Source organism: Hippocampus comes, unplaced genomic scaffold (genome assembly GCF_001891065.2).
Source record: "Hippocampus comes isolate QL1 unplaced genomic scaffold, H_comes_QL1_v1.1 scaffold86, whole genome shotgun sequence".
Classification (NCBI taxonomy): Eukaryota; Metazoa; Chordata; class Actinopteri; order Syngnathiformes; family Syngnathidae; genus Hippocampus; species Hippocampus comes.
Genome location: NW_017805882.1, coordinates 4,912,714 through 4,937,540, shown reverse-complemented (window position 1 = coordinate 4,937,540; position 24,827 = coordinate 4,912,714). Strand labels below are relative to the sequence as shown.

Below are 24,827 nucleotides of genomic sequence, written 5' to 3'. Positions count from 1 at the left end.
TTGAGTTTTTCTCATTCCATTCCATGTTTTTGTGTGATATTTTTATGAAGACACGATGTAGACGCATGTTACTGTCTAATGATCATATTTAATGGTCTGCAAAATGGAAAGATTATGTCTGCAAAAGACATTTACTTTGAGATAGATTTAAAGTCCCTCTTAGAAGCAGGTGAACAGGAAAAAGGGTGCGCTTGACGCCACTGTTTATTTATCCTTGACGGGTCTGGTGTGAAGACAAATGTGACTGCGGTGAATTTTTAGGGAGTGGTGCTTATATATCCGACTATGGCCTGTAGCAGCATGTGCACAGACGAGATGATGACGATCTAGCAGACAGCATGGTCATCGAGATAATGACTTGTCAATGTATTTGGCATCGATGCATGGTTTGTGTAAATATACTGAAATGTGTGCGGTTGTCCATGTGCATGTCGCTTTTATGTTTCATTTACAGTTAAAGATTGCAAACATGGAATAAATTTTATGCGCCTATTTTGTGTCCATTGGGTTCAAGAAAATAAAATCCAGGTTTATCTCATTGCCTTTCTGGATGTAGGCTATTGCAGCTAGTTCGTGTACGTTAGTAATATATTTCCACATCGTGCACGCACGTGTTCTCTGAAACTGCAGCAACTCTGATTGACACCAATCATATCCAGCCCAAGATGCGCCAGCTATTCTCCTCGCGCAAAATGGCTTGAAAAAAGAAGTAACAGCAATGCTTAACGACAAGAAGATACACCGGGATTATGAAATAATTCAGAGGAAACTAAAATCACGACGTGTTACATCCTCACTAAAACGTCTTAATTATGTCTAATGATATCAAATGCAAAGCGCCACAAGAAATATAATTTGCAGAAACTGTTTCTCTCGTGAATATTTGAAGCTATCGTGGAGATTTTAATGTATACAATTGCACAAATTATTTTACGCAGTGCATTTTATTTATTTATGTATTCAAATAAATGAGCCCAACACGACACAATACGAAAACACGTGTTTAAAAAAACGTGATTTTCACGTGCAATTAGCACTCTAATCGAAATTAATGGAATACCCAAATTCAAATGTGTTCAGTATGAAGTCATTTTTACGTAGGCAATTTACGGCTAAGGAGGGTCATCGATTGTTTGGAAATATGTTTCATAAATTTGGACTATATATATCTCACGTGTTTATCTCTTGTATTATTTAAAACGACCACAACAACGCCAACAACTTCAAAATATATCAATGAATGGCATTCATTCTTCTAACCTATTCCGCTTGGTTGCGGGATGATTTAAATGATTTGTATTTTACAACTCTATAAGAATAAAATTATTATTATTATTATTATTATTATTATTATTATTATTATTATTATTATTATTATTATTATACAGTTGTTACAATTATTACCATCTTTAGTCGAGCATAAATTTTCGGTCGGGGCACAATGAGAACGGCTTCAATGTATGCGTTGTTCAAGGCTGGAATATAACGACCGGGCGATTCTTGCCGCATTCATAAAATGTAATGTTTTGTATTTGGCGCTCACTTTCTGTAATGATTTGACACATCAGACGTGAAGCAAAGATAAATAAAGTCGCTGTTCATTTGCTTTTTTTCTCGGGGGGGTCGGGTGGGAAGGGGTCGGTTAGCGGTTGAATAATAAAACAACAAAATCTGCTTGTCATTTGTGAGCATGATTTAAAGTAACCGAGCTCAAATTCGTGTCATTATTCTGCAGTAAAAACAAACACGTAACCGTTTATTAAATACACAATTTCGAAATTTACCACTCAAGGAAGACACATTTTGATGACACACATTTTAATTCAGTCAGGTTTATTCATCTGTTTTTGTTGACACATATATATTCTTGATTGAATTCCTGATTCTTCTATTTTCCTGCAAACAGCCAAAGAATACAGACAAGTGTAACAATTGTGAACAGGATGCAATTGCTCTAATTTACAAAAAACAAACGACATTTTACAATGAACGTGCTGGATTGGATGAACGAACATAGACGTCTCCAATAGAATAGAATAGAATGGAATAGAAAGCCTTTCATGTCGTCCTATGGTGCAGATTTACGCGTTCTCTCGATGCTGCGTGCTGAAAATGTCTTTATTTTCTTGGAGCTAATTACTTCAAATCAACAACACCCGTGGCAAACGTAGAAGCGACTGTTTTGAAATCATTGTAATGAAAAATGTTCCACATCTTTGTCTTCTCTCTCCACAGCAATTTGAAGTAATAAGCCGATGTCGGAGCAAGAAGGGATCTCCCGGCCGCACTAAGCTCCACCCCTCACTTAGCAACCCGATCACGTAGCAACGGCTGGGCCAATGGGCGTCGTCGAATTGGGTCCACCGACTGCGGTTCCTTAGCAACGATGTAAAAAATGCGCTGACGTCCATTCTGTGCTCGGTAGTATTATGGTCTGTTGGGAATTCAGAGTGGCAGAGGGACTGGGAGAAAAAAAACGTCTGCTTCGCTAACACTAGCAAGCTTAGCTAACGGTAGGTCGCACTGGAGTCAACATGGAGCTGTCTGCCGTCGGGGAGAGGGTGTTCGCCGCCGAGTCTATCATCAAACGCAGAATCAGGAAGGTACGTGGCCCTTGGTTTCACCAAAATGTGAATCAAAATGCTGCTTTTGTAACACTAATGTCGTCCTGCAAGCTAAGTCACGCCTGTTGTGTTTCTGACGGCATGCAGGGTCGGCTCGAGTACCTTGTGAAATGGAAGGGCTGGTCTCCTAAGTAAGTCTCGCTTTCTGCTATTCTGTTTTTGCGCCGCATGTTGTGTCAATGCCGTGGTAGCTGTCGTTAGCTCGCCGCGGCTAGCATGATTAAAGCTTGATGGGGGATCGGAGCTCGTGGGGTGAACGCGACGACCAAACCCGCCACGCTGTGTACGCCCGAGCTCTCGCTTCCTCAATCCAAACGAACCGTCGATTTTATGGTATTCAATCCCCCCTAACAGATACAGCACATGGGAACCGGAGGAAAATATTCTGGACTCCCGTCTGTTTGCGGCTTTCGAGCAGAGGTACGTTCCACGTTACGTGGTCGATCCTAACATGTCGTCATGCGCACTTTGATCGGCTGACACTTGAAAGAGGCGTCTGGCTTTGCCGTGTTCCGAACAGGGAGCGTGAAAGGGAACTCTTCGGACCCAAAAAGAGAGGACCCAAACCCAAGAAGCTTCTTCTCAAGGTAAAGTTAATCAACATTTTTTTCGTTTTGCATTAATCGCTTGCTAATCCAAATTATCATAATTGCAATTATGCGTATTCAAATGAGCGTTTGATCTTGGAAGGCATTGTTTTTCAACCTTTATTAAGCCGGGCCGCACATTTTACAAGAGAAAAATCTTGTTGCACAGCACCACACAAAAATGTCACAAAACAGTATACGTTCTTAAATAATGATGACTTCACAGATCACAGTTATTCTCTCTATGACGCTGGCATAGATAGAGGAACAAACATTCATTATTTGTATGAAACGATTGATCATTTTCAAACCCATTAGGTGAAATTGAATTGTTCCCCATGGCATACCTGATATCTCACATTTATTGTGCTGGCCACTGAAGCAACTCACAACTAATAATTTCTGTTCGAGCTCTGTAATAACAACGCTATATTGGCAACAACCCCCCCCCCCAAAAAAAAAATCTGTTTTTGTTAGGCCTCACAAGCAAATACTTTAGTGTCAGAAATAAACTTTCACGACCACAACAAGTAAACTAAAAAAATATATAACCAGACTCAAGTTTATCTCGATCTAAACAGCAGCCTGTGTCAAGACAAGAGTGTTGTTAAACAGGGTCACTGGAAGTTCAGAGGTGAATACAAGGTCCAGGAAGGAACTTGGTCCTGTAATTGTCCGTTTTATAGCAGTGTCACACGTTAATTACACTGTTGAAGCCTGGTTCCCTGAGCAGCAAATGAAGTGTTTTAACCGACGTTTTTCTAAGGGTTACTCCACAGTAATGAAACTCCGTCCAAAGTGTAAATTTACAGTGTCACGAAATGGAAAGTTTTGAAATTGTCACCAAATGTGTGAAACAGTGGCTAAACTCATTTTCTCATTTTCTAATAGGCCCAGGCCACCAAGTCTTATGAATTTAGGAACGAGACAATGCGGGGGATGCGCTTTAGCTACGCCACACGAGAGCCCGTTGTCACCCACAGGGCCAGAGAAGGCCTGAGAGCGGTTGTTCCCACAATTTTCCCACCCAGCACTGTTAACCGGGGAGAAAGCGTATTTGTCAGTCCACCAGATTTGGCCCACGAGCAACAAGCGAACTCCGAAGAGCTGGTGCATTTACCCAAAAAGAGAGGGCCGAAGCCAAAGCTCCGTTTCCAAGACAGCATCCCAGCAGCCTACGAGCCCGACGAGAGGAGAGCAGATGAACTGTCAAACCACAGCCCTCAAAAACTGATGAAGCTGCAGAGTGGTGAAGATATGAAACTACTCAAAGTTTCCCATCACAGAAGCCCAGAGTACCACGGTCACAGCCATAAACACCATCGGCACCACCGCCACCACCATCATCATCATTCACAAAACCGGCCAATGACAGGCCGGGGATCCCACAAGCAACTTTACGCAGAGAGCGACCTGCACTCACAAAGGGACACACACAGGACTAAAAACAGCTCAGGCCCCTCCAAGCACCAGCGTGGCCCCAGCCAGCTTGTCCCCACAGAAAAGCCTTACTTTTTGGACAAGCCATCCCCAACCCGACTCGACGTCAACTTGGACGAGGTGACATGGCGACCGTCTCTGTGCAGCGTGGAAAAGGTACTGGTGACAGATGTCACCGCCAACTTCCTGACTGTCACTATCAAGGAGAGCAGCACTTCAAAAGGTTTCTTTAAAGACAAGAGATGATGTGGACACACCAGACCTCAATATTATGCAGAACAAGGGGCCATGAAAAGAGAAAATTGTGTTAAGAAATCAGAGACAAACGTGCATATACATAAAGTCTATCAAACAGTGAAATGAAGTCCTCTTCCAATTATGCACTGGTTACATGCACGTTGCTTTTGTAAAATGTGTACATTTGACTATCAAAATATAACAGCATCTTATGCTGGGAGATACAGTGGGAAATGTTTTCTGTTGATGCATCCATTCATTGAGTTGAAATATTTTGCTGTACAGTAATTTGAAATTATTTGACAAAAGACTTAAATTTATTGGAGTTCTTTTGAAACTGTTCTTAAGCACTTTGTGTTAAAGTATTAATCCGTTTGTATTTCTGTCAAAGTCCAACTTTGTTTCAATTGTTCCAACATTTCGAAATGGAAGATCATCCTCGGGTTGTGTACAGGCATAAATGTTTTTTTTTTTTTTTTTACATTAACAGCATATTTGAATAGTAACAAAGAGCAGCGAGCTTTAAAGTGGGAAGGTAACACTTGGTGTCAAACTTTAAATAAACGTTCTAACTTGTTTCAACTGTCTCATGTGTCCTAAATTGCAAAAACGCAAGCGCTCAACCACGGGTGACGTCATCGCACAATGTAAATACGTCGTGGCCGCTTTCTTAAATGTAAAAATACAATTATCAAAAAAGAGAATGAAGTCGTTCTGTGAATATAGATACAACTATTAAGCGATCAACTATAACAGAATGCCACACACGCTGAACCATAAAACCAATTCCAGTCGGGCCTAATTTTGTTAAAACTTGAGGCGCTGTTGTTTTAGTATCTACATGTAAACTCGTCAAACTGGATAATTTTTCTTTTCCGGCAAAATTACCGACACATGTCAACCTAAGCAAATGAGCAGACGTTTGAGTTGAGCGAACAGAAATTTATTCCTTACATCCTCCCGCATGTTCGGTGAGCACGGGAAGCTCCTGGCAGACTTCATTTCAGCAAGTGCACGTGAGCGCATTTTCGCGGCTCGGGCACGTTTATACGGGCACGCCCGCCTTTGAACCGTTTTCACCTCTCAACTGTTGTGCATTAATTACACTTCCAACATTTTTCGATATCAACAATCGGGCATCTGGCGAGACACCACTCCGATCTGACCTGCACGTCATATTTCTCTGGTGCTCATCAAGGCTATTCCAAACGAAGTAAAAAAACAAAAACAAAATAGTTCAAACCAAAATTGCCACTGCGTAACTGCGGCATTTTTTTAAATTAATGTTGGAATCAATTGTTCACTCGGGATTGTTTTGAATGTATTTTTTTATTCACTCATTCTCAAAGTAAATATTTTCCATTGTTACGATAAAGGATACGAAGTGTAAATACGTGTATTCTAAGAAACGAACATGCATTATGAGACAGTCAAAATAATATATGTATTATCCATTCGCTTCATTGACGGATCCGTTTGAGGAAGTCTTTCCATTTCCCATCGCTTTAATCGTGTTGAGGCTGTTCTTTTCTGCGGAGACAAAACAGTTAAAACATGAGCAATTTATTCAATTTAGACAAAAGTGAAGTAATCCCCCCACACGCACCCCCATTGGTGAGGCATCCCCTCATTCATGATTTATCATGACAGCATTCTCAAATAATCAAAATCATTTTGCTTTAGGCAGATGTGTATTTACCTTTCGGGAATGCAGCATGAAAAAATAAGGAATTATTTCTCAGAACCCCTCATTCCCCGTGAGTGCATGCATGGCCACGGGCCTTGTGGCAGATGTGTTTCCCTCTGTGGGTTATTTTAACTCGATGAACAAAATTTCACATGACTCAAAAATACATCTAAATGTTTTTGAAGTTTCGCTTCCCTTCACAAACATTTTAAGAAGCGATGACTCATCAAAAAAGAGAACTGACATTTTGTATTTCATTATAAACTACCATTAGGGAAACTTTATTCATTGGAAAAACCCAAGAGGGAGCCCTCTTCAACATTTTTTTCTTGTCACATTGTAATCCTGTTAGTTGAATTAAAATGTATAGACTCCTTCATTGCATGTTTTTGTTGTTTCTTTTTCGTTTGTGTATATGGGTTGTATGACTTCGGGGTGCAGACTCTTGGCGACCTTCGTGCACATCATCAGACAGGGTATCCATAGTTCCTGTCACAGCGTGGGTAGCAGTGAGGGTTGAGCCAATGCTCCATGTTGGTCTCCTGCGCTCTCTGGTCCAGAGCCTGCATGTGAAGCATGTGCTCCTGATCGAGACAAATATGGCAAAGACAAGTGAAGCAAATTGATTATCACAAAATGGATGAGTAGCACGTATGTGGCGTTTAATAGCAGCAATGATAGTGACGGCAACAAAAAAGAAGAAAATATGGGGGAAGATCACAGTGAAACAAAAAGGTGAACATGTCGCCTTTCATTTGGCGGTGAGAAAACATTCTGATCAAAAGTAAAAATGAGTAAATACAAAAAAAAAAAAACGATTGAATTTGCTCCCCAAGTACGGAAAAGGATTAGGTCCAATGAAGAAAAAACAAAAAACAAGGTTGGCAAAATTCTCACTTTAATCTCAGAATTCTGACTTTAAAGTCATTAGGGCTAATGAAGAAAAAAAAACAAGGTTGGCAAGATTCTTACTTTAAAGTCAGAATTTCGAGATTTTTTTTTCTTCATTGGCCCTAATCCTCTTCCGTACAAATGTTATTGCTGGTTCGGCTTGAATCAGTTTAAACACACAAGGTAATGTTAATATAGAACAGATTAGATCGGGTAAGATTCCTTCATTTTCAGGAGTTGAAAAAATATTTCGACAAAGTCACATACTAGCCCTCATTTGTATGGCTTTGATAAAAATTTTCCTCAATGATTTACAGTCACGAAGCACGCCCACTGCAGTTCTCTTTGAAGAAAAGCTCGAGATTCTTTGAATGCCAAAACATGATAAATGTCTCAGTTTAGCCAAATGGAGAGCTCGGCTACTCTTCACTGCAGACAAAAAAAATTAAATGAATGATGGCCGTTTAATCCCGGCACAAGAATACTCGGATTCGTGTGCGTATGCGTGCGTGTACACGAGCGCACGTTTCAATAACCCATTAGCTGCAAAGGATTTCGGTTCAAGTACAGTATTACAATTTGTGCTGACAGTTAAGTCATTTAGTTAAAATATTTTTGACGACCTGAAAATTGCGGAATTCAGAGATTAAGGACAAAACCAAAAAAAAAAAACTTTTTTTTTTATTTTTATTTTTTTATATTAAATCTGCTGCAGCCTATCCCAGCTACTTCGGGCTGTGGGTGGGGGAGCCTGAATTGGTTGCCAGTCAATCGCAGGGCACACAGAGACAAACTATTCGCGCATCACACCTCGGGACAATTTAGACAGAGTGTTCCATTAACCTGCCATGCATGTTTTTGGAATGTGAGAGGAAACCGGAGTATCCGGAGAAAATCCCCGCACTGTAAAGCGGACGTGCTAACCAGTCGACCACCGTGACCTCGATGATAATGTATGATTTCAAATTAATTGTGCTGACGTGTCAAAGAAAAATGACTGTCACTGTCCAAATAGTTTTGGACCTTAGCGAATGAAAAAATGCATAAGTGTTTATTACTCCTAAATACATAGACTTTCCAGAAAATGTATTTGCATATACGCCTCGTCGATACGATTCGAGAGATGCAAACGGTGCTTCTGGACAAACAGTAAAGGTTTGGAGAGCATATTGGAAGCGAAAGTCATTAAACTCAAGAACATCAGCTCGTGTATGTGCTCTTAATCACGCTCACTCTCATGGGCTCATCGGGGTGGCCTGGTGTCCTTGGCCTCTCTTGTCTCTTGCTTCGCAGAAGCTGCTTAGCAAAGCTTTCCTTGATTATGGGGTTGGCATCTAAGGAGAAGAAGCACAATAAAATAAAATCTTTACGCACTGGTTTGACAATAGTAACCCCCCCCCCCCCCCACACACACACACACACGCACGCAATATTTAAAACCTCTTGCAAAACCAAATGTGGGCTACTATTTTTTCAATAAAGAAAAATGGGACTACTACTGACTGTTTTACGGTGTTTACAAGCCTCCCCAGCTTCTGTCCCAAGGGAGCTTCTGTTTGTAGCTAACATAACACATCACTGACACACACACACACCCCTACAACACCCCCCACCCCCCTCCTCCTGCGCGCCCCACAACTCTCGCTCTCTCTAACCAGGCTCCTTTTGGGAAGCGGCTATTTGCCGAAAGATAACAAAGTGCCCATTCATTCTCTTCACTCCCCAGGGAGTCAGGCCCGTGCAGCACCATCCGGCTGGGCCGACTCGTTTTCTCTCAGTTGCTGTGAAAATGAACGCAGCTCTCTGTGTGTCAAAACAGAGTCAGATCTGTGGCTGCTGCTCTCGTAGCAACGTGGCAAAACGCTTCCTACCTGTGAAGACAGATACGTGCTTTTCGGCAAAATGAGGGAAAACAGACCGGTCTTTCATAGTTGTATTCATATTGCACTTTGTGCTACAAATATGAATTAATTTGGCATGTATTGTAGTGCAGTTCCAATAAAGTAGAGTTTTAAAGACAGCAATATAACAAAGTGTGAATTTAAGAAGGAGCTACATAATAATCCACAATAACGCAAGTTTTAAATGTTTTGACAATCCCATGCAATGGATGATTATTACCGTTTTTAGGATAAACGCATATTAATAACTATGTTTCACCCACGTAATTTCACACACAACGTTATACAATTTCAGTCTTCGAGTGGAATTCTCTGGCGGTTCCTACCTGTGTGGATGGTCAAAATGACCAGGCAAAGTAGAAACACCACCAGTTTCTTCATCTTCAACACTGTTTTCCAGCCCAAACTTTATTTGCTCTGGGGTCTCGACTGAAATCCAAAAGGAGAGTAGGGGTAAAATCTCCTCCTACTCTCCTGTGCCACCCACAGAACATATAATCGGCGCTCGTATTACTGACATACAACATAATTCAGTCACACTATTAACAAAACATTTTCGATATAAATATGAATAATACAACACTCGAGGATTCAAATACTGTATTGCGAAAAAAAAAGAAGACAACGGCTCAGTCGTAAACAACAGATGAAATATATGGTGTTTGTTGACTGTGGTTCTTAATCCACTAGATGGCAGTGTAGATATCAATTCAACCAAGCTGCGAACACGAGCGTTCGCCCTTTCTCTTGTAAACGACTGTATGGGTGTAATGTTTACCATTTACAATACTTTTTTTTAACGTAGGCTCAAAATGGTTTCGAATGTTTAAAAACCTCAACATTGTATTTATCTCATTTCGTTTGAACTAGTGACATTACTGTGGATTCTGTTGCTTTCTGACGCTTATTACATGAGTGTACCGTATACTAAATTGTATTTTTGGGCATGGCGTCAATTTCTGAGACACTGAAAGGTTTTTTCCGCCCTACTTTGTAACAGCAGACATGCATCCTATTGTGTACATAGATAATTTATTGAGTGAATTGGCTGGTTGCTGCTATAATTCAGTGTGATCGCCATGTTGGATGTGGCAAATCTGCATTTAAGTCATTTTTCTTTTTTCTTAAACTACTTAATTTTTTTAAAATTACAATGACAAGTAATACGTCAATGGATGATATGTCATCAAGTGACTTATCAAGCGCACAAGTTAATGCCTCCTGTTTTAAAAGCAAGCACAACACAATGCTTTCTTGAGGATTATCATACGTTGTCCATTCTGTAACCTTCAGCGTTATTACTTTTTGATTCATGTTTCTCTAAATCGCCTTAAATTGAGCAAATTCCAGTGAGCGCCGTCTTTACTTTAAAATGATACAATTTGCCACATTCGATATGGATGCAACGTCGACTCACAAGTCAGCGTCCAAAGCGGTATCTATTCATTTCATCCAATGACGTCCAGTACTACATCATGCAACGTGTGCCTTCTAGTTAGCCGTCGTCAGTACGTATATTCAAATCACCTATCGTATTTCCTATTTGTTTTACATGCTGGCCTATTATAGAGTAGTTGGGTTTAGGCCCATCTGGGAGCTGGGTAGAAGACATTATGTGGAAAGTCACCAAACGTAATGAGCCAACACCAACCACAATGCTGACAAATTGATGGTTTGCAATACTGTATAGGTCTGTTACATTTTCAGTTTTGTGTTTAGCAAACCAGAACAACTGGATACATACTTTTATAAAACCAATGTATTCTTCGCATAGCAAACAAAACACAGAAGGTGTTTTTTTTTGCTACATTAATGAGCATCTTTGCAAAGCAGCAGCAGCATTTATTGGATACCCATGAATGGCATTTTAAGGTTCATGTAATTTGGCTGTGTAGGTACAATATTTTTTTCCACTACAAATGACACTCGGCCTACAAAATATTAAAAGTAAACTGCTACACTAGTAACACTATCAGCCGAGCACCACACATTTGTATCGAAATGACCGTCACACGCTTTGCCTCACTAGATTGTTTCCTACAAGTAGGAATAAACGTCACCAAGTAATGGAGGAAGTACGTAATGGGGAAGAACGTTCCTAGTAAGACCGTTGTCCCTCAACTAGTGCACAGAATTTTCTAGGGAGTGGAAAGAGCGCACTAGTACATGTACTTAAAGCTTGAATACCAAGTAGATGTCTCAAATCCAGATTCTGAAAGAAAACCCCGTCACAGTTTGGCTTTAGCCACGCGTGCTTCTACTCAACCGCAGGTGCATCAAAGTTGTACTTTCTAGACACCACTGATGTCAAGAATATCGGGAAAAAAAACTCTGAAAAGGCTTGGCATCTATTCGGTGTCTTTTATAGGCGGATAGTGGTACTAGTAGCAGAGATCTGGCAAATAGTGAAGGTTTGCCTCGCTTGATTTGTTGTAAATATAATACAGTTTCAACGCCTAACGGCTTTCCATCGGCATTGAGCGAGGTGACTATCTTGCTGCCTCTACACTCTTTGTCCCAGTGACGACCAAGTTCGTCGGAGATACGTCATGTGTACTTCCGCGAATTGTGGCCGTTGAAATGTTTGCGGCGAAGCGCTCCACAGTTCCAGCCTCACGCCGCTACACTTCAACATGAACGTCAACGGGAAGACCCGCGACGCCTTCACTCGGCCCGGCCGTTGTTTCCCGAACACCCTGCTTTCTCCGATTTGGCCTTTTCCCGTTCCTTGGCGCCACTGACTTCCAGTCCCACCGCCATGTCCACGGAGGAGGCGTGGTCACTGCTGGTCTGGACCTTCGCGGCCGTGATCGTCCCAGTCGTCATCACGCTGTGGTGCAGCATCCAACGCTCCAAGCGGAAAACGCACATGAAGCAGTTCTTCCGCCAGAGCAGACATGGCTGGCACTACACGGACTTGTTCAGTAAGCCCACCTACTGCTGCGTGTGTTCCCAGCACATCTTGCAGGGGGCCTTCTGTGATGGCTGCGGCGTGTGCGCTGACGAGCAGTGTTTGCGTCGGGCGGATCGGGAGCTGTCGTGCAAGGAGATTATGGCACCCTCCCGGGCGGACGGGGTCGTGTTCCACCGGTGGGTCAGGGGCAACGTGCCCCTGGCCAGCTACTGTGTTGTGTGCAAGCAACAGTGTGGAACGCAGCCGAAGCTCTGTGATCTCAGGTACAGTATGCTCCACTCCGGCATTGTGTGCTCAGAGGTGCGGCACTGCATGATTTGGAAAAATCAAATTTTCTTGACTTTTAATGTTCATTTATGACTATAAACTGACGCTAGTTTGAATAAATTTGATTTAAACAGGCATGCAAACTTCTATTCACGTCCAAACTCAAGATGATGTAAAAACAATAAAGCTGGCCTCAGCTTAACTCATTCAGCAAGGATGCATGAACTTGCTGCTCTATATTCTTAAACATATCTGTATACAGTAAATATTCTCTAGTGCGGACTCGTGTTTGCGCCATTTGGGAAATGAGCATGGTACATGTCCTTTATGAACCTGCAAGTATGTTGACAAAATGCACGTGTAACAACACAATCAATAAAATACAAAAATATACTGTCCAAAAACTGTTTATATAACAAAAACTGCAATACAGGTGTATCCAAAAAAATCACAACAGTAAAATACGTACAGTATTTTAATGTTTATTTTTTTTCTGTCTTGGGAAAAAAATGTGTCTATTTTGGATTGTTTGGTTGGATGCATTCTTTGGTTTATGACAATGTTTGCCTGCGTGTCATACAGTTTTCTTGCTAGTTGCAAGTAACTGTCCCGTTGATCACCGATGTCTGGTAATTCTTGTGCATACTGATGGATTTTTTGCCATTTGCATTGCTTCCTCGCTGGATAGTGGCTTGTCATCAGGAGTTGAATTGATGCCTTGTTTTTTAAGTTTCGTAGATTTCGTAGATGCATTTCACTCGCTCCGCTCCAGTCATTACAGTTCTTCTACGTTTCAATGGCATGATCTACACGACGTAAGTGAATAACGTTAAAATCTTTCGCAATTGCAGTCAAACGCCCGCCAATAAAAAGTCACTTACACGTCTTCGTTTCGAATCTGATGAATGTAAACGGTGAAGCGAACACGTCTGTTCGGTCGTCTCGAGTGGGTGCTGCTTTTAAGCTAGTGCCGTGTTCTACAGGACGTTAAGTGAATAAAGTTAAAATCATTCACAATTACAGCAAAACGCACGCAAGTAAAAACTCACTCACACGTCGTCGTTTCGAATCTGATGATCGAAAAACGCGAAGTGAAAATGTGTCTCAGTGTCGTCGTTCCGTAGCATCGGGTGGGCGTTGCTTGTATTTAAGCTCCCGCGGCATGACGTCTCAATCCGGGTTACGGGTAGTGGAGTTTCCGCTACGTAAGTTCCGGTAACATGTAATATCGTAGTCAAAATGTTAATGCACGAGTTTTTGTTCTGGGTGAAGGAAATTCCTTTTCATAGAATTCCGGGGATGGGAATATTTACTGTATATTGTTTTGGCCATTTCTAGATGTGTGTGGTGTCAGACCACAGTGCATGATGAGTGCATGGACAGCCTATTGGATGCAACCCAGTGTAACCTGGGCGAGTTCCACAATCTCATCATTCCTCCTCACTATCTTTACCAAGTCAACAAGCTCCGCCGTAGACACGCTGATGAGTACAAAAAGGTGGGTGTGTTGTGAACACATGCAGCAGCAGTACAAGCATCTCCTCTCACATGATGCTCCAAAGTTTGCTTTTTTTTTTTTTTTTTTTTTTTTTTGTTAAAGCCACACTGGGGTCATGATCATATTTTGTTTCTAGCTTGCGATGGACTGTGGGGATGGCTGGACTCCTATACTGGTTTTGGCCAACACGCGTAGTGGAAACAACATGGGGGAGGCTTTGCTGGGAGAGTTTCGCAGCCTCCTCAACCCCGTGCAGGTCAGTCAGCAGATAATAAATCATTCAATATCAAGGATCTTTGTCATGTTTTTTTAAGAATCCAGGAATTCAATCCCAAGTGTACGTCTTTATGTATATGTTTTTTGGGTTTTTTTTCACGTTGGCGCGTAAAGAAGTTCTGAAAATAGATGACACTGAATGAGTCAACCACACTCTCCTTTCGAGCTGCACGATTATGGCCAAAATAATCATCATGATTATTTTTGCTCAATTTCATAACCACAATTACTCCAAATCAGTGGTTCTTAACCTTTTTAAAGGTACCGAACCCAACCAGTTAATATGCACATCCACTGAACCCTTCATGAGTGAAACATAAATGTATATATTTTTTACAAAGTCAATATATTAAAAAAAACAAAACAAAAAACATTTATTAAAAACAGAAAAAAAAGTTCATACAATTTCAAGGGATAAGTATACTTTTTTTTTTTTTTTAATTGAACGACGTACTATCACGACAGTCACATGTTGACTACAGAGCGAACTAAATTTCCCACACCACTGATTGGACAAGCAATGTCATGTGATCATCTGCAGCCAGTGATGGCCAAGCGGGCATAATATAACTACAGTAACTAAATTGACATGTTGCGTCGCGTGTTTCTTACCCTCCATGGCAGGGGCTCCGTCGAACCTCTGAGACCGACTCACCGAACCCCCGGGGTTCGATCGAACCCAGGTTAAGAACCACTGCTCCAAATGTTAAGGAAATCATTTTTGGACTACTTCTCAACAAGCACCAGGAAACTGTTTTCAGTGCAAAATGAAAATTCCCAAACTCTTGAGAGTAAATGTTGAATAATAAGCCAAGAATTTAACTTGTACAAATGCACCTGCTGCTTGGTGTGCTTGCTCGTTATTTAGGCAGCTTAACGAAGACTTCACCATGATTCGCACCCTGGTGGTTAGCTGCCCTCTGGTTGAGAAGGTGCTTCATTAGATATGCAGCAGAGCTTACATTTTAAATGTAAATGTTGTCGATGATTAAGTTCAGGTTAATCGTGGCAGCCAAAATCGTGATGACACTTAAAACTCAACTTAAAACAGCCCCACTGTCCATACAGTTTGGGGGAGCAGCTTGTCTTCCACTTTCTCCTTGGTGCTGATCATACATGAGTATTTGCGATGGCCAATATTGGACATGTTTAACATTTCTGATTCTTGGGGTGGAAAACTTATTCTCAAGGCATCCAACAACAGAGGGTTACGGCTGGGTATCGATTTCCAAAATCGATTTGATTCCATTCGCAAGGGCCCAATTCGATTCACTTTGATTGATTTTCGATTCAGGATTTTCACGCAGTGCTAATTTAACTTTCATATCGATGAGATTCTTAGGAGAAGCCATGCTGCAAAAATAGAAATTTCTTGCACTTGGTGCATTAGTAAAAATATGAATATTTGCACGAAGAATTGAACCCAGTGCACTGTAGTTTTAATGAACATCACACGATCAAAATATCCATTTATCCATTATCCGAACTGCTTATCCTCACAAGGGTCACAGATGCGTTGGAGCGTATCCCAGCTGCCTTCAGGCAGGATGTGGGGCACACCCTGAACTGGTTGCCAGCCAATCGCAGGGCACACATAGACAAACGACAACCATTCACACTCACAATCACATCTAGTGATAATCTAGAATATTCAATTAACCCGTCATGCCTGTTTTTGGAATGTGGGAGGAAATCGGAGGACCCGGAGAAACCCATGCGGGCACAGAGAGAACATGCAAACTCGACACAGGGAGTCCGAAGCCCAGAATCGAACCCTGGACCTCTCGACTGTGAGGCAGGCGTGCTAACCAGTTGACCACCGTGCCGGAGGCCCCTGATCAAAATAGTACATAATCATTTAAATTAATCAGATAAAGCAGTTCAGATAAGGGGTGGATGGAAGGAATTTCAGCCACAGGGCAGGCTGTGTAAATAAAGTGGCAAAAATACACAGTAAACTCTTGACATTCACATTCCCGTGACTCTCTCACAAAGTTTCAGTTCACTGCTGTCTTTGCGTTGTTCAACACCCCCAAAACCTCCAGACAAATGCCTTCAAGCTGGTTGGCGCTGATTTCAGTGCTTCTGCCATGTGTTTTTGATTGGCTTCTCTTGCGTAGCGACGAGCTCTTGAAGAAGTCACATGAATTTATGGGGAAGGGGATTTATTAAAAGGATGGATTTATGCTGGCAGATGTGAACAAAGCGTCTTTGGCTTGACCAGTGAGGTTGTGATTATACTTGTAACTAATCATTTGTGTCACTGACCGAATGGAGGATTGTAGGATTACTGAATCCAATTTTCATAAGTACGTGCGAGTGTTTTTTTTTTTTCCACAAACACAATTACGCTTGGCAGCCAGGCTCACCCAGTGTAATTTTGACAAATTTGCGGCTCGTCATGGGTGGGAAATATTTACCCCGCCAATGACGAGGTGGCGAACGGGGAGCGTACACCCTGTTTATCAAGTCAAGTATCAAGTACAACTTTATTGTCAAATGTCCACAGCACAGATGACATTTCCTCCCTCTTAAACAGACAACAAGAGGAGCCGCTGCGGGTGCCCACGCCGCCATCAAAAGAACACTTAACATAAAATGACAAAATAATACAACAGAGCACATAAAACAGACAGTCGTGCCATCTTAACCACTTTTGCTCCGTTCACTTTGTTGTTTGAATCAGTAATAGATGAAAGAGGAGCCAATCAAAGTGTCCTTTGCACCAGTGGATCAAAGACGTCATGCTGGAATGTGCACACGTCTGCTACAAGCTAAGCTTGAAAGCAACAAGAAGCTGTAGCATCCATTAACGAAAAAGAGAGAGTGGCTCTCTTCTCCTGTCCCATGTAAATCCGCTTCAATTCCAAGCCGCGAGTCCATATATATTTATACACAGTATGTGACAAATGCCGTATGTTGGACCCACTGTGTGTTCAAGTGGTCTCTTCTCCTTCTCAGGTTTTTGACCTGTCTCAGCTTGCACCTGCCAAGGCCCTTCAGCTCTGCACCCTGCTCCCCCCTGGCTGTGTCAGGGTGCTGGTGTGCGGAGGTGATGGCACAGTGGGATGGGTGCTTGATGCCATTGACAGTATGAAGCTGAAGGTGACAGAGAGAGCGCACGTTGTCCATTCTTAGCATTGTTTTTAGCAAGTTGCTGATCTCAAAATGAAATGCATCATGATGTCAATCCTTCTTTTCAGTCTACTGAAATTTTCCCCTCCTGGGGCCTTCAAGTCTAATATTGATGGGGAGCCATTTTTTTTTCTTCCACACCTCCCCCTTGGTGGTGTTTGGCTGAATACTTGCTATCTCTTGGCCAGGGTCAAGACCAATTCATTCCAAGAGTGACCATCCTCCCTCTCGGAACAGGAAATGACCTTTCCAACACTTTGGGCTGGGGTGCAGGCTATGCTGGGGAGATCCCCGTGGAACAGGTTCTCCGCAACATCCTGGATGCTGGGGTGGTCAAAATGGACAGGTGGGGTCTTAAGAACATATTACCAGCAGATACTTTGTCAAGTCTTGCTATTGTCAGATGTTGCACAAACTGTATAATGTGTAGTCTCCGACTCCAACAAAATGTGATGACCTAAAAATTGCAATTCCTTAAAATGCAGCTGCTCGGGCTATGATCATTCAGAAACATCAAAAATCATTTTTGATGTTGAATCAGGATCCAGACCACCCCCAGAATAAGTGAAATCTCTGATATACAGCCGCGGAAAAAATTGACACTGCTCCTTTTTTCTTCTGTTTAATGATCATTGTAAAAGCTTGGTACAGCTAAAGGTAGATTTGTTTTGACCATTACATTAATAAAAACAAAAAAGGCATATGAGAGTTGAATTGACGAGTTGATCGTGACATTTTCCAAATGTTTTCTGGATAATGACCAAAGTCACTTCATCACTTGTTTCATAAATAAGATTCGTCAGCTTTGCGTTGACAGAACCTCCAGCCCTTGTTTTCTGTAGTCTTAAAACACAAGATGATAGAGGATTGAGATGTTCACTATCTTTTGACTCTCTTGAGCAATAATGAGGCTGAACTTGAAGCGCTTCCTGCTTTCTCTTCATCTTTCAAATGTACACAATTGAACGCAACCGCCAACTAGTGACCAAAAGTTGCATCCCAAACAAGAAAAAAACATTCATAGTTAAAACGGAACAAAAAAAAAAGCAATCGCGAAATTGCGACCCGAACCTGTGATGAAGGCTGGTTTATTTCCGAAACACTTTGCATAACGACTTCTGTCATAAATGAGACATGCTTTGCTCTTTTTGCCTGAAATGTGTTGAGTGATCGGGCTGACCTTAACCACGGTAAAAACAAGCTGAATAGTGAGAAAGTTTTTTGACACAACACTATAGCGGGTCTTCATTTCTATTGGGATTTATACAATAATCCTATATAATCTTAATCCTAAACAAAGAATGTACTGCAGCTATGGCAAGATTCTCGCATCCTAAACAATAAATCTGCCCTAGCTCCATTTTGGCATTGTTTTCAACTTTGCGCGTTGACTGACTAGATCATCATTTTCAGATGGAAAGTGCAAGTGTCTTCTAAAGGCCTCTCTATTCGAAAACCAAAGGTAAGTGGGAAATGTATTGGAATCGATTGCCTGTGTGTTTCTGTATTTTTCTTCTGACAAATGAAACGCCCTTTTATGGACCAGAGCAAGTCAGCTCCCCCCAAATTTACTCACTGGAAAATAGCCCCGCTGTGACAGAGTAAAATAAGATCTTTCTAGTCGTCGTCTTTTTCATCCCTGCCAATACAGTATATCAGCTTTGTGTTCAATAAACAATCCCAGATTTCACACAGAGTTAAGTGCACTTGTAACTAAACTGAGAGCAGACACGATCATAATTTCAGTACAGTATGCCTACTTTTTATATTTTTGTTAGCTCTGAGATTTTTGTCATGAAAACTAGAGACCTAGGCCGAACAAAGGTCATTTTCCAACTGGTTTAATCAATACCCCCCCAAATCAAAGCCTACATAAATAGACCTTATATGGTGCACATAGACTGAGGTGTTTCTATAAACCCATAAAGAGAAACAAGCGAGTCAAAATCTGCAGAGGTATGCAGGTTTGTAAATGTTGCCGGTTCGTCGTTCGCCAGCGGCCGGCCAAACCGCCGTCGGTCCGTCATTGTTTCAAGCCGAACCAAAACTGTCATCGTGAATCGTCACTCGGTCATCGTTATATTGACCGTGCTTACGTCATCCCTAAATTCTTGAAACTCAAGGGTCCTTCAAGGGTACTGTTTAATGCAAAGGGATACTAATTCAATACACACCTCTGTAAAAATTAATGTGCTTGAATTACCTTTATGTTGTTAGTAATGAATACTCATCCATGTAAAGACACCGAACAGTTTATTTCTCACAACACTGAAACACCTTTTTTTCTTTTCATGACTCTCTGAAGTGTGAAGATATTTAAAAGATCACTTCTAAATCATTCCTAGAAAGTCCTCATCTCCCATCGCTGGTGAGCTATTTTTGGGAAAAGGCCCATAGGCTGCTCATGTGGTTGTTGTTGGGCTCCCTGATGCCCACGGGTGCCGGGTTGGTGACCCCTAGTCTTCATACCGTTATTCCAAACAGCTTTTATACGGTGGATGATACTTGCTGCTTGGATGATATTATTGTTTGAACATGTTGAGACAACTGTTCAATTGTTTTCGTGTTTGTAGTTGTAAATAGAGATCATTATTTCTGTTCCTGTTGGGGTTCATCACACCATGAGTCCGTCAAAGAATCCAACACATGTTTTCTTGTGTAACTACTCGTACAGTCAACTTTGGCCAAAACTAGAACAACAAGCTAATACATTTTTGTTGTTGTTCTGTCAAAAGCTTTTTCTTATTTTTTAAATTCATAATTGAAAAATGACACAAGCTTGATATTTCATCATCCTAAAATCAGGTGCTCGCAAGATGGTGACCACCACGTCTTTCAAAACTGTCGTTGGACTATCATAACATGGTTTGGCAGAAATTTTGCACATCATTTGCAATGTTCGAGGCAACTTTTGTAAAGGCAAAAAAGACTCCAACATAATTCATTCCTTCAAATGGGACTGACAAATTATGCTATGTATTTGTTTTTAACACGGCATACATAGAAGGAGTGGCAAGGTTCAGATCAAGTGACTGTTGAGTGTTCGGAAGATTGTTACTGGGTCAGTCCGAAAGCGCATTATTTAGTCAAACTCATTTGGCTCCTGATGTCACGTCATCTGTGTATCCAGAATATATCCAGAAATAATATCCAGTGACCTTATTACAACAAACTGGAGTGCGCATTTAACAGCCCTCATACTTCCCTCAGGTTCTTTCCATGAACAACTACTTCTCTGTGGGTCCCGACGCTCTGATGGCGCTCAACTTCCACACACATCGTGAAAAGACACCCTCTTTCTTTTCCAGTCGTATCATCAACAAGGTCAGAGCAGCTTCATTTGCATTCCGCCAGTCATAAGCAAAACCTGGTAATGTTTTTTGCATCATGACTGCACCACCGCTAACCATCGTGTCTTTTGTCTTTCTTTCACCAATCAGGCTGTGTATTTCTTGTATGGCACAAAGGACTGTTTGGTGCAGGAATGTAAAGATCTGGATAAGAGGATTGAGGTACAGCGGCTTTGCTCACGATTTCAAACGTCATGTTTACTGCACCAAAAAAGATGTTGCTGTTTTTAACCCACAAAGTGAACGCGTCATTGCTTGAATGATCTGTTGGCACATGTGAATGCTTAGTTACAGTATCTCTGTATGCTCTGCAATAGACTGGCAACCGGTCACCAACTTTTTTTAAAATGAAGTGGGAGCTACTTCTTGGCTTGTAATTAGTGCGAAGGGCCACTGGTAGATATATCGGAATTAATCGTTTAATCGATCATCAACATAATCGTCAAAGTAATTTTGATGACAGATTCATCATTGAGACTCAGGCATTGTTTCCCTTAACATTGTTGCTATTTTCTGACTTCGGCCTCACAAAAGTCAATATTCTCTGATTTCTGTTGTCCTCCATGAAAGAAGACTATGCCGTTTTTCTTTTTGATGAAAAGAAGACATTCACAAACATTTGCTATTGCTTTGGAAAACAGTGATCAACAGGTTTCCCTGTAATCTGAAATGTGATTCACCAAAGCAGTAACGCAATCATATTTTAAAAATACTGTCAGTTCAAAATAATCAATATGTGCAGTCATATTAGAATAGCCTTTGATTGATCGAAATGAAATAAAGTGGATTGGTTTAAATTTAATGGAATAATCAATTCTATAAATATTCGTGTCAGCCCTAGTTGCCTGATTAATACACGCTTCTAAACAAGTTTGCTCAAACTGCCTTTAATCATGTTATTAACGATATTCACTTCTGTGAAGGCACTGATCATGTTAACGATTTCTAACAATTACAAAAAAAATGGATGAATATCTGTTTGCACCATTTAATTCTATAAATCTTTGCCAGTGTACGCATCTTCAAATAGTCACTTTGATAACATTCTGAGAAAATCACAAAGTCCTATCGCTGCTGAGCTATTTATGGAGGAGGCATGTGGATGTATATGGTCCTTGGGGGCTACCACGTTGGTGGTCCCTGGTCTAGGGTGTACTAGTGATGGGAAAATGAAGCTTCAAATTTGCTTCATGAACCTTTTTTTTTTTTTAATTCCTCTGGCACTTCAACATGGGGCTGCACATACACTAACCATTTCTTAAAACCATTTATTTAAACCAACAGGGCCATCTAAACACCAACTGATTCATGAAGCAAATTTGAAGCTTCATTTTGCCTTCACGATCACCTTTAGTCAGCTGGATTGGCTGTCAGACACCTGTGACACTAGTATGGTGTAAAAAATGGATGGATGGATGGATGAATTTTAAACTCCGCCGCCTATATATTAGGTCCCACTGCTCAGTCTAACGGGGTCCAATATAAGGCCTTTATGAAAGCCTCTGCCTTTGAAAATAATGACACAGAGTTATGAATTCCTCAGTGTGTTTATCACTGTGGTCGTAGTTTGCAGTGGTGCTGGGAATGTTTTGACTCCCACATTGGCACGAGAGAGGCAAAATATCAGAAACTCCTCTCAGTAAGGCACGGCACAGTTCTACACTATAAACTACAAAAACAAGTCTGAAGTCATTCATTGGTCTGAAAGGCCCTACAGGCATGTTTCTTAACATTGTTTTGCACATATTGTTCATGTACATTGTGTTTGTTCCCATCACAGCTAGAGCTTGATGGTGAGCGAGTTGCGTTGCCCAGCTTGGAAGGAATCATTGTTTGTAACATTGGCTACTGGGGGGGTGGCTGCAGACTCTGGGAGGGAATGGGCGACGAGCCCTGCCCCCCCACACGGTAAGATAAGCGTCAGCATATGTCACAGCTAATCTCTCCGGTTAGCCTTCTGGCTCACCTGCTCTCAGGTCCCGTGGTAACAAGCAATGATTGCTGTCTGTGTGGCAGGTTGGATGACGGTCTGCTGGAGGTGATGGGTGTGTTTGGCTCCTTCCACTGTGCTCAAATCCAGGTCAAGCTGGCCAACCCAGTACGACTGGGACAGGCCCACACTGTCAGGGTGAGGCCACACTGCACACATTAGTGCCATTCTCCTGCTGTATTTGCAACACTTGACTCATGTAATTAATGACCGCCGTTTGCAATAATCACAACCCGTCTCCTGCTGTATTTGCAACACTTGACTCATGTAATGACCGCCGTTTGCAATAATCACAACCCAAAGGGTCAGCAGTTTTAGAGCATTTTGACTGATCTTTCAAAACCCACTGAATATTGGGTTCTATGATTATTTTTACATCGAATCTACCAAATGAAAGAATAGACTTTTCTTTGACTCCCAAAAAGTTTGATTCAACCTTTTTCCGTTCTGTTCTCATCAACAGTAGAACAGCAGTAAGTTTCAGGAAATTCACCCGCTTTGCCCAAAATCAGGAGAAAAATTTGCTTCTTGTGTTAACAAACATCAAGCAAAATACTGACTTGGATGTTAATATTTTTGCCAATATTTTTCTAATGTCTGGACCGAGCTTTGATTGCACAAAGCGGCTAATTTAACATTTAGGAATGGTTTTTGAATGCAAAATAATCTGTTTAGTCAAATACAAGCACAAATTATCATACAACTCGGATGGCTCATCAGCCATTCGAGGCTGTTCATGAGATTACCTCCTCATATTTCAAAGATGGCGGTTGTACTATTTTTTTTTTTTCATTCATGTTACACACATACTGAGTGATATAGATGAATGTTCTCTCTTGAAACGTATGCCTCAGATTGTCCAACTACAAGACTGCTGATTGTCTCCTGGTTGCAATAACAGGAAAACACCACTCCCCTTATTTCGAGCAGTTAACAAACAGAGGGGATTCTTAATCTAAAATGGTGAACCACTACCCTCTCCTGGTGGTTTGGGTAATTGCCACTCCTCAAATGCATAAGATAAGATAACATTTATTTGTCCCACACTGGGGAAATTTGCAGTCTACAGCAGCAAAATTGGGGTTGGGGGGTAGAAAAGAATAAAACAAAGTGTTGCATGCACAAAATAAATAAATGTTTCAGAAAAGGAATTGTACACAGTATAGAATGCAATATAAATATAAGACATGCAGTTTAAAGGGCAAGCAAGCGCATCAGACCTTGATCAGTCAACCACTCCGAATGGAAAAAAACGACGCAGCACGACCTTGGCACTGAATGTTTTGCTTCTAATGGATGAATTAATTCGTTCTTGTGAAAGAATGAGTTAAGCTGGTAACGTTTTCCTCTCCAGCTGGTCCTTAAGAGCTCCACGATGCCAATGCAAGTGGACGGCGAGCCGTGGGCGCAAGGCCCGTGCACCATCACCATCACCCATAAGACGCAAGCTCTCATGCTGTACCACAGCTCAGAGCAGACGGATGATGATGACGACGGCGACTCGAGCGCCTCTGAGACCGAGAGCCCCACTCCTCAGGATTCACCCAGGCCCCCCGGGGCAGCGACCGCTCGTGCTTGACTCATCCCCCATCCAGCAGATTTTCCAAATACTCTGTCATCACATGTAATCTGTGTTTCATCGGTTCTTTCCATTGACAATTGCCAATTGAAATGGGCGGTCACACCTGGGGACAATTTAGTGTTCAATCAGCCTGCCATGCTTTTTGGAATGTGGGAGGAAACCGGAGTACCCGGAGAAAATCCACGCAGGCCCGAGAAGAACATGCAAACTCCACACAGGAAGGCCGGAGCCAGGATCGAATCCCCGACCTCTGCACTGTGAGGTCGACACGCTAACCACTGGATCACCGGCCTGCCCATGGCAGTGTTTCTTCAAGGGATCAAAGTAATGTGATCGCACCAAGTTGACTAAGAACGGCAGTACACTGCAGGCTAGTTAAAAATAAGCCGATATCTCAAACATTCAATTTGACGCACGTAAGCACAAGCACATTACAAATACCGAACAA

General features: G+C 41.7%; 3 protein-coding genes across 5 annotated transcripts; 2 read left to right on the top strand and 1 right to left on the bottom strand.

Moving 5' to 3' along the window:
- The first annotated feature begins 2,046 nt into the window (after positions 1 to 2,046).
- Positions 2,047 to 5,470, top strand: cbx8b (chromobox homolog 8b). Its single transcript, XM_019889509.1, has 5 exons — positions 2,047 to 2,603; positions 2,712 to 2,755; positions 2,979 to 3,044; positions 3,145 to 3,211; positions 4,103 to 5,470. The coding sequence occupies exons 1-5, from the start codon at positions 2,535 to 2,537 to the stop codon at positions 4,895 to 4,897; spliced, it is 1,041 nt and encodes a 346-aa protein (XP_019745068.1). The 5' UTR covers positions 2,047 to 2,534; the 3' UTR covers positions 4,898 to 5,470.
- A 728-nt stretch (positions 5,471 to 6,198) lies between these two features.
- cunh17orf67 (chromosome unknown C17orf67 homolog) lies at positions 6,199 to 9,816 on the bottom strand. 3 transcript variants are annotated; one of them, XM_019889425.1, is made up of 4 exons: positions 9,694 to 9,816; positions 8,700 to 8,800; positions 7,039 to 7,159; positions 6,199 to 6,418 (listed from the first exon to the last, which is right to left on the bottom strand). In XM_019889425.1, exons 1-3 carry the CDS (start codon positions 9,746 to 9,748, stop codon positions 7,043 to 7,045), a joined length of 273 nt encoding a protein of 90 aa, XP_019744984.1. In that variant the 5' UTR covers positions 9,749 to 9,816; the 3' UTR covers positions 6,199 to 6,418; positions 7,039 to 7,042. The 3 variants fall into 3 exon arrangements, with proteins under 3 accessions (XP_019744984.1, XP_019744982.1, XP_019744983.1); XM_019889423.1 differs by having other exon boundaries at positions 7,019 to 7,159; positions 9,694 to 9,815; XM_019889424.1 differs by having other exon boundaries at positions 7,029 to 7,159; positions 9,694 to 9,815.
- A 1,782-nt stretch (positions 9,817 to 11,598) lies between these two features.
- Positions 11,599 to 24,568, top strand: dgke (diacylglycerol kinase, epsilon). Its single transcript, XM_019889422.1, has 11 exons — positions 11,599 to 12,544; positions 13,887 to 14,046; positions 14,183 to 14,302; positions 17,284 to 17,427; positions 17,646 to 17,803; positions 18,871 to 18,919; positions 20,668 to 20,781; positions 20,898 to 20,969; positions 22,588 to 22,715; positions 22,824 to 22,935; positions 24,152 to 24,568. The coding sequence occupies exons 1-11, from the start codon at positions 12,126 to 12,128 to the stop codon at positions 24,374 to 24,376; spliced, it is 1,701 nt and encodes a 566-aa protein (XP_019744981.1). The 5' UTR covers positions 11,599 to 12,125; the 3' UTR covers positions 24,377 to 24,568.
- Positions 24,569 to 24,827: the final 259 nt, after the last annotated feature.

Excerpts from the sequence above, each read along its gene's own strand:
- cbx8b (XM_019889509.1), top strand. The coding sequence starts at position 2,535 with ATGGAGCTGTCTGCCGTCGGGGAGAGGGTGTTCGCCGCCGAGTCTATC. Across the intron at positions 2,756-2,978 it reads TGGAAGGGCTGGTCTCCTAA|ATACAGCACATGGGAACCGG; the intron begins GTAAGTCTCGCT and ends CCCCCCTAACAG. Across the intron at positions 3,212-4,102 it reads CCAAGAAGCTTCTTCTCAAG|GCCCAGGCCACCAAGTCTTA; the intron begins GTAAAGTTAATC and ends ATTTTCTAATAG.
- cunh17orf67 (XM_019889425.1), bottom strand. The coding sequence starts at position 9,748 with ATGAAGAAACTGGTGGTGTTTCTACTTTGCCTGGTCATTTTGACCATC. Across the intron at positions 8,801-9,693 it reads CATTTTGACCATCCACACAG|ATGCCAACCCCATAATCAAG; the intron begins GTAGGAACCGCC and ends TCTTCTCCTTAG. Across the intron at positions 7,160-8,699 it reads ACCCCGATGAGCCCATGAGA|GAGCACATGCTTCACATGCA; the intron begins GTGAGCGTGATT and ends TGTCTCGATCAG.
- dgke (XM_019889422.1), top strand. The coding sequence starts at position 12,126 with ATGTCCACGGAGGAGGCGTGGTCACTGCTGGTCTGGACCTTCGCGGCC. Across the intron at positions 17,428-17,645 it reads TTGACAGTATGAAGCTGAAG|GGTCAAGACCAATTCATTCC; the intron begins GTGACAGAGAGA and ends TCTCTTGGCCAG. Across the intron at positions 20,782-20,897 it reads CCAGTCGTATCATCAACAAG|GCTGTGTATTTCTTGTATGG; the intron begins GTCAGAGCAGCT and ends TTCACCAATCAG.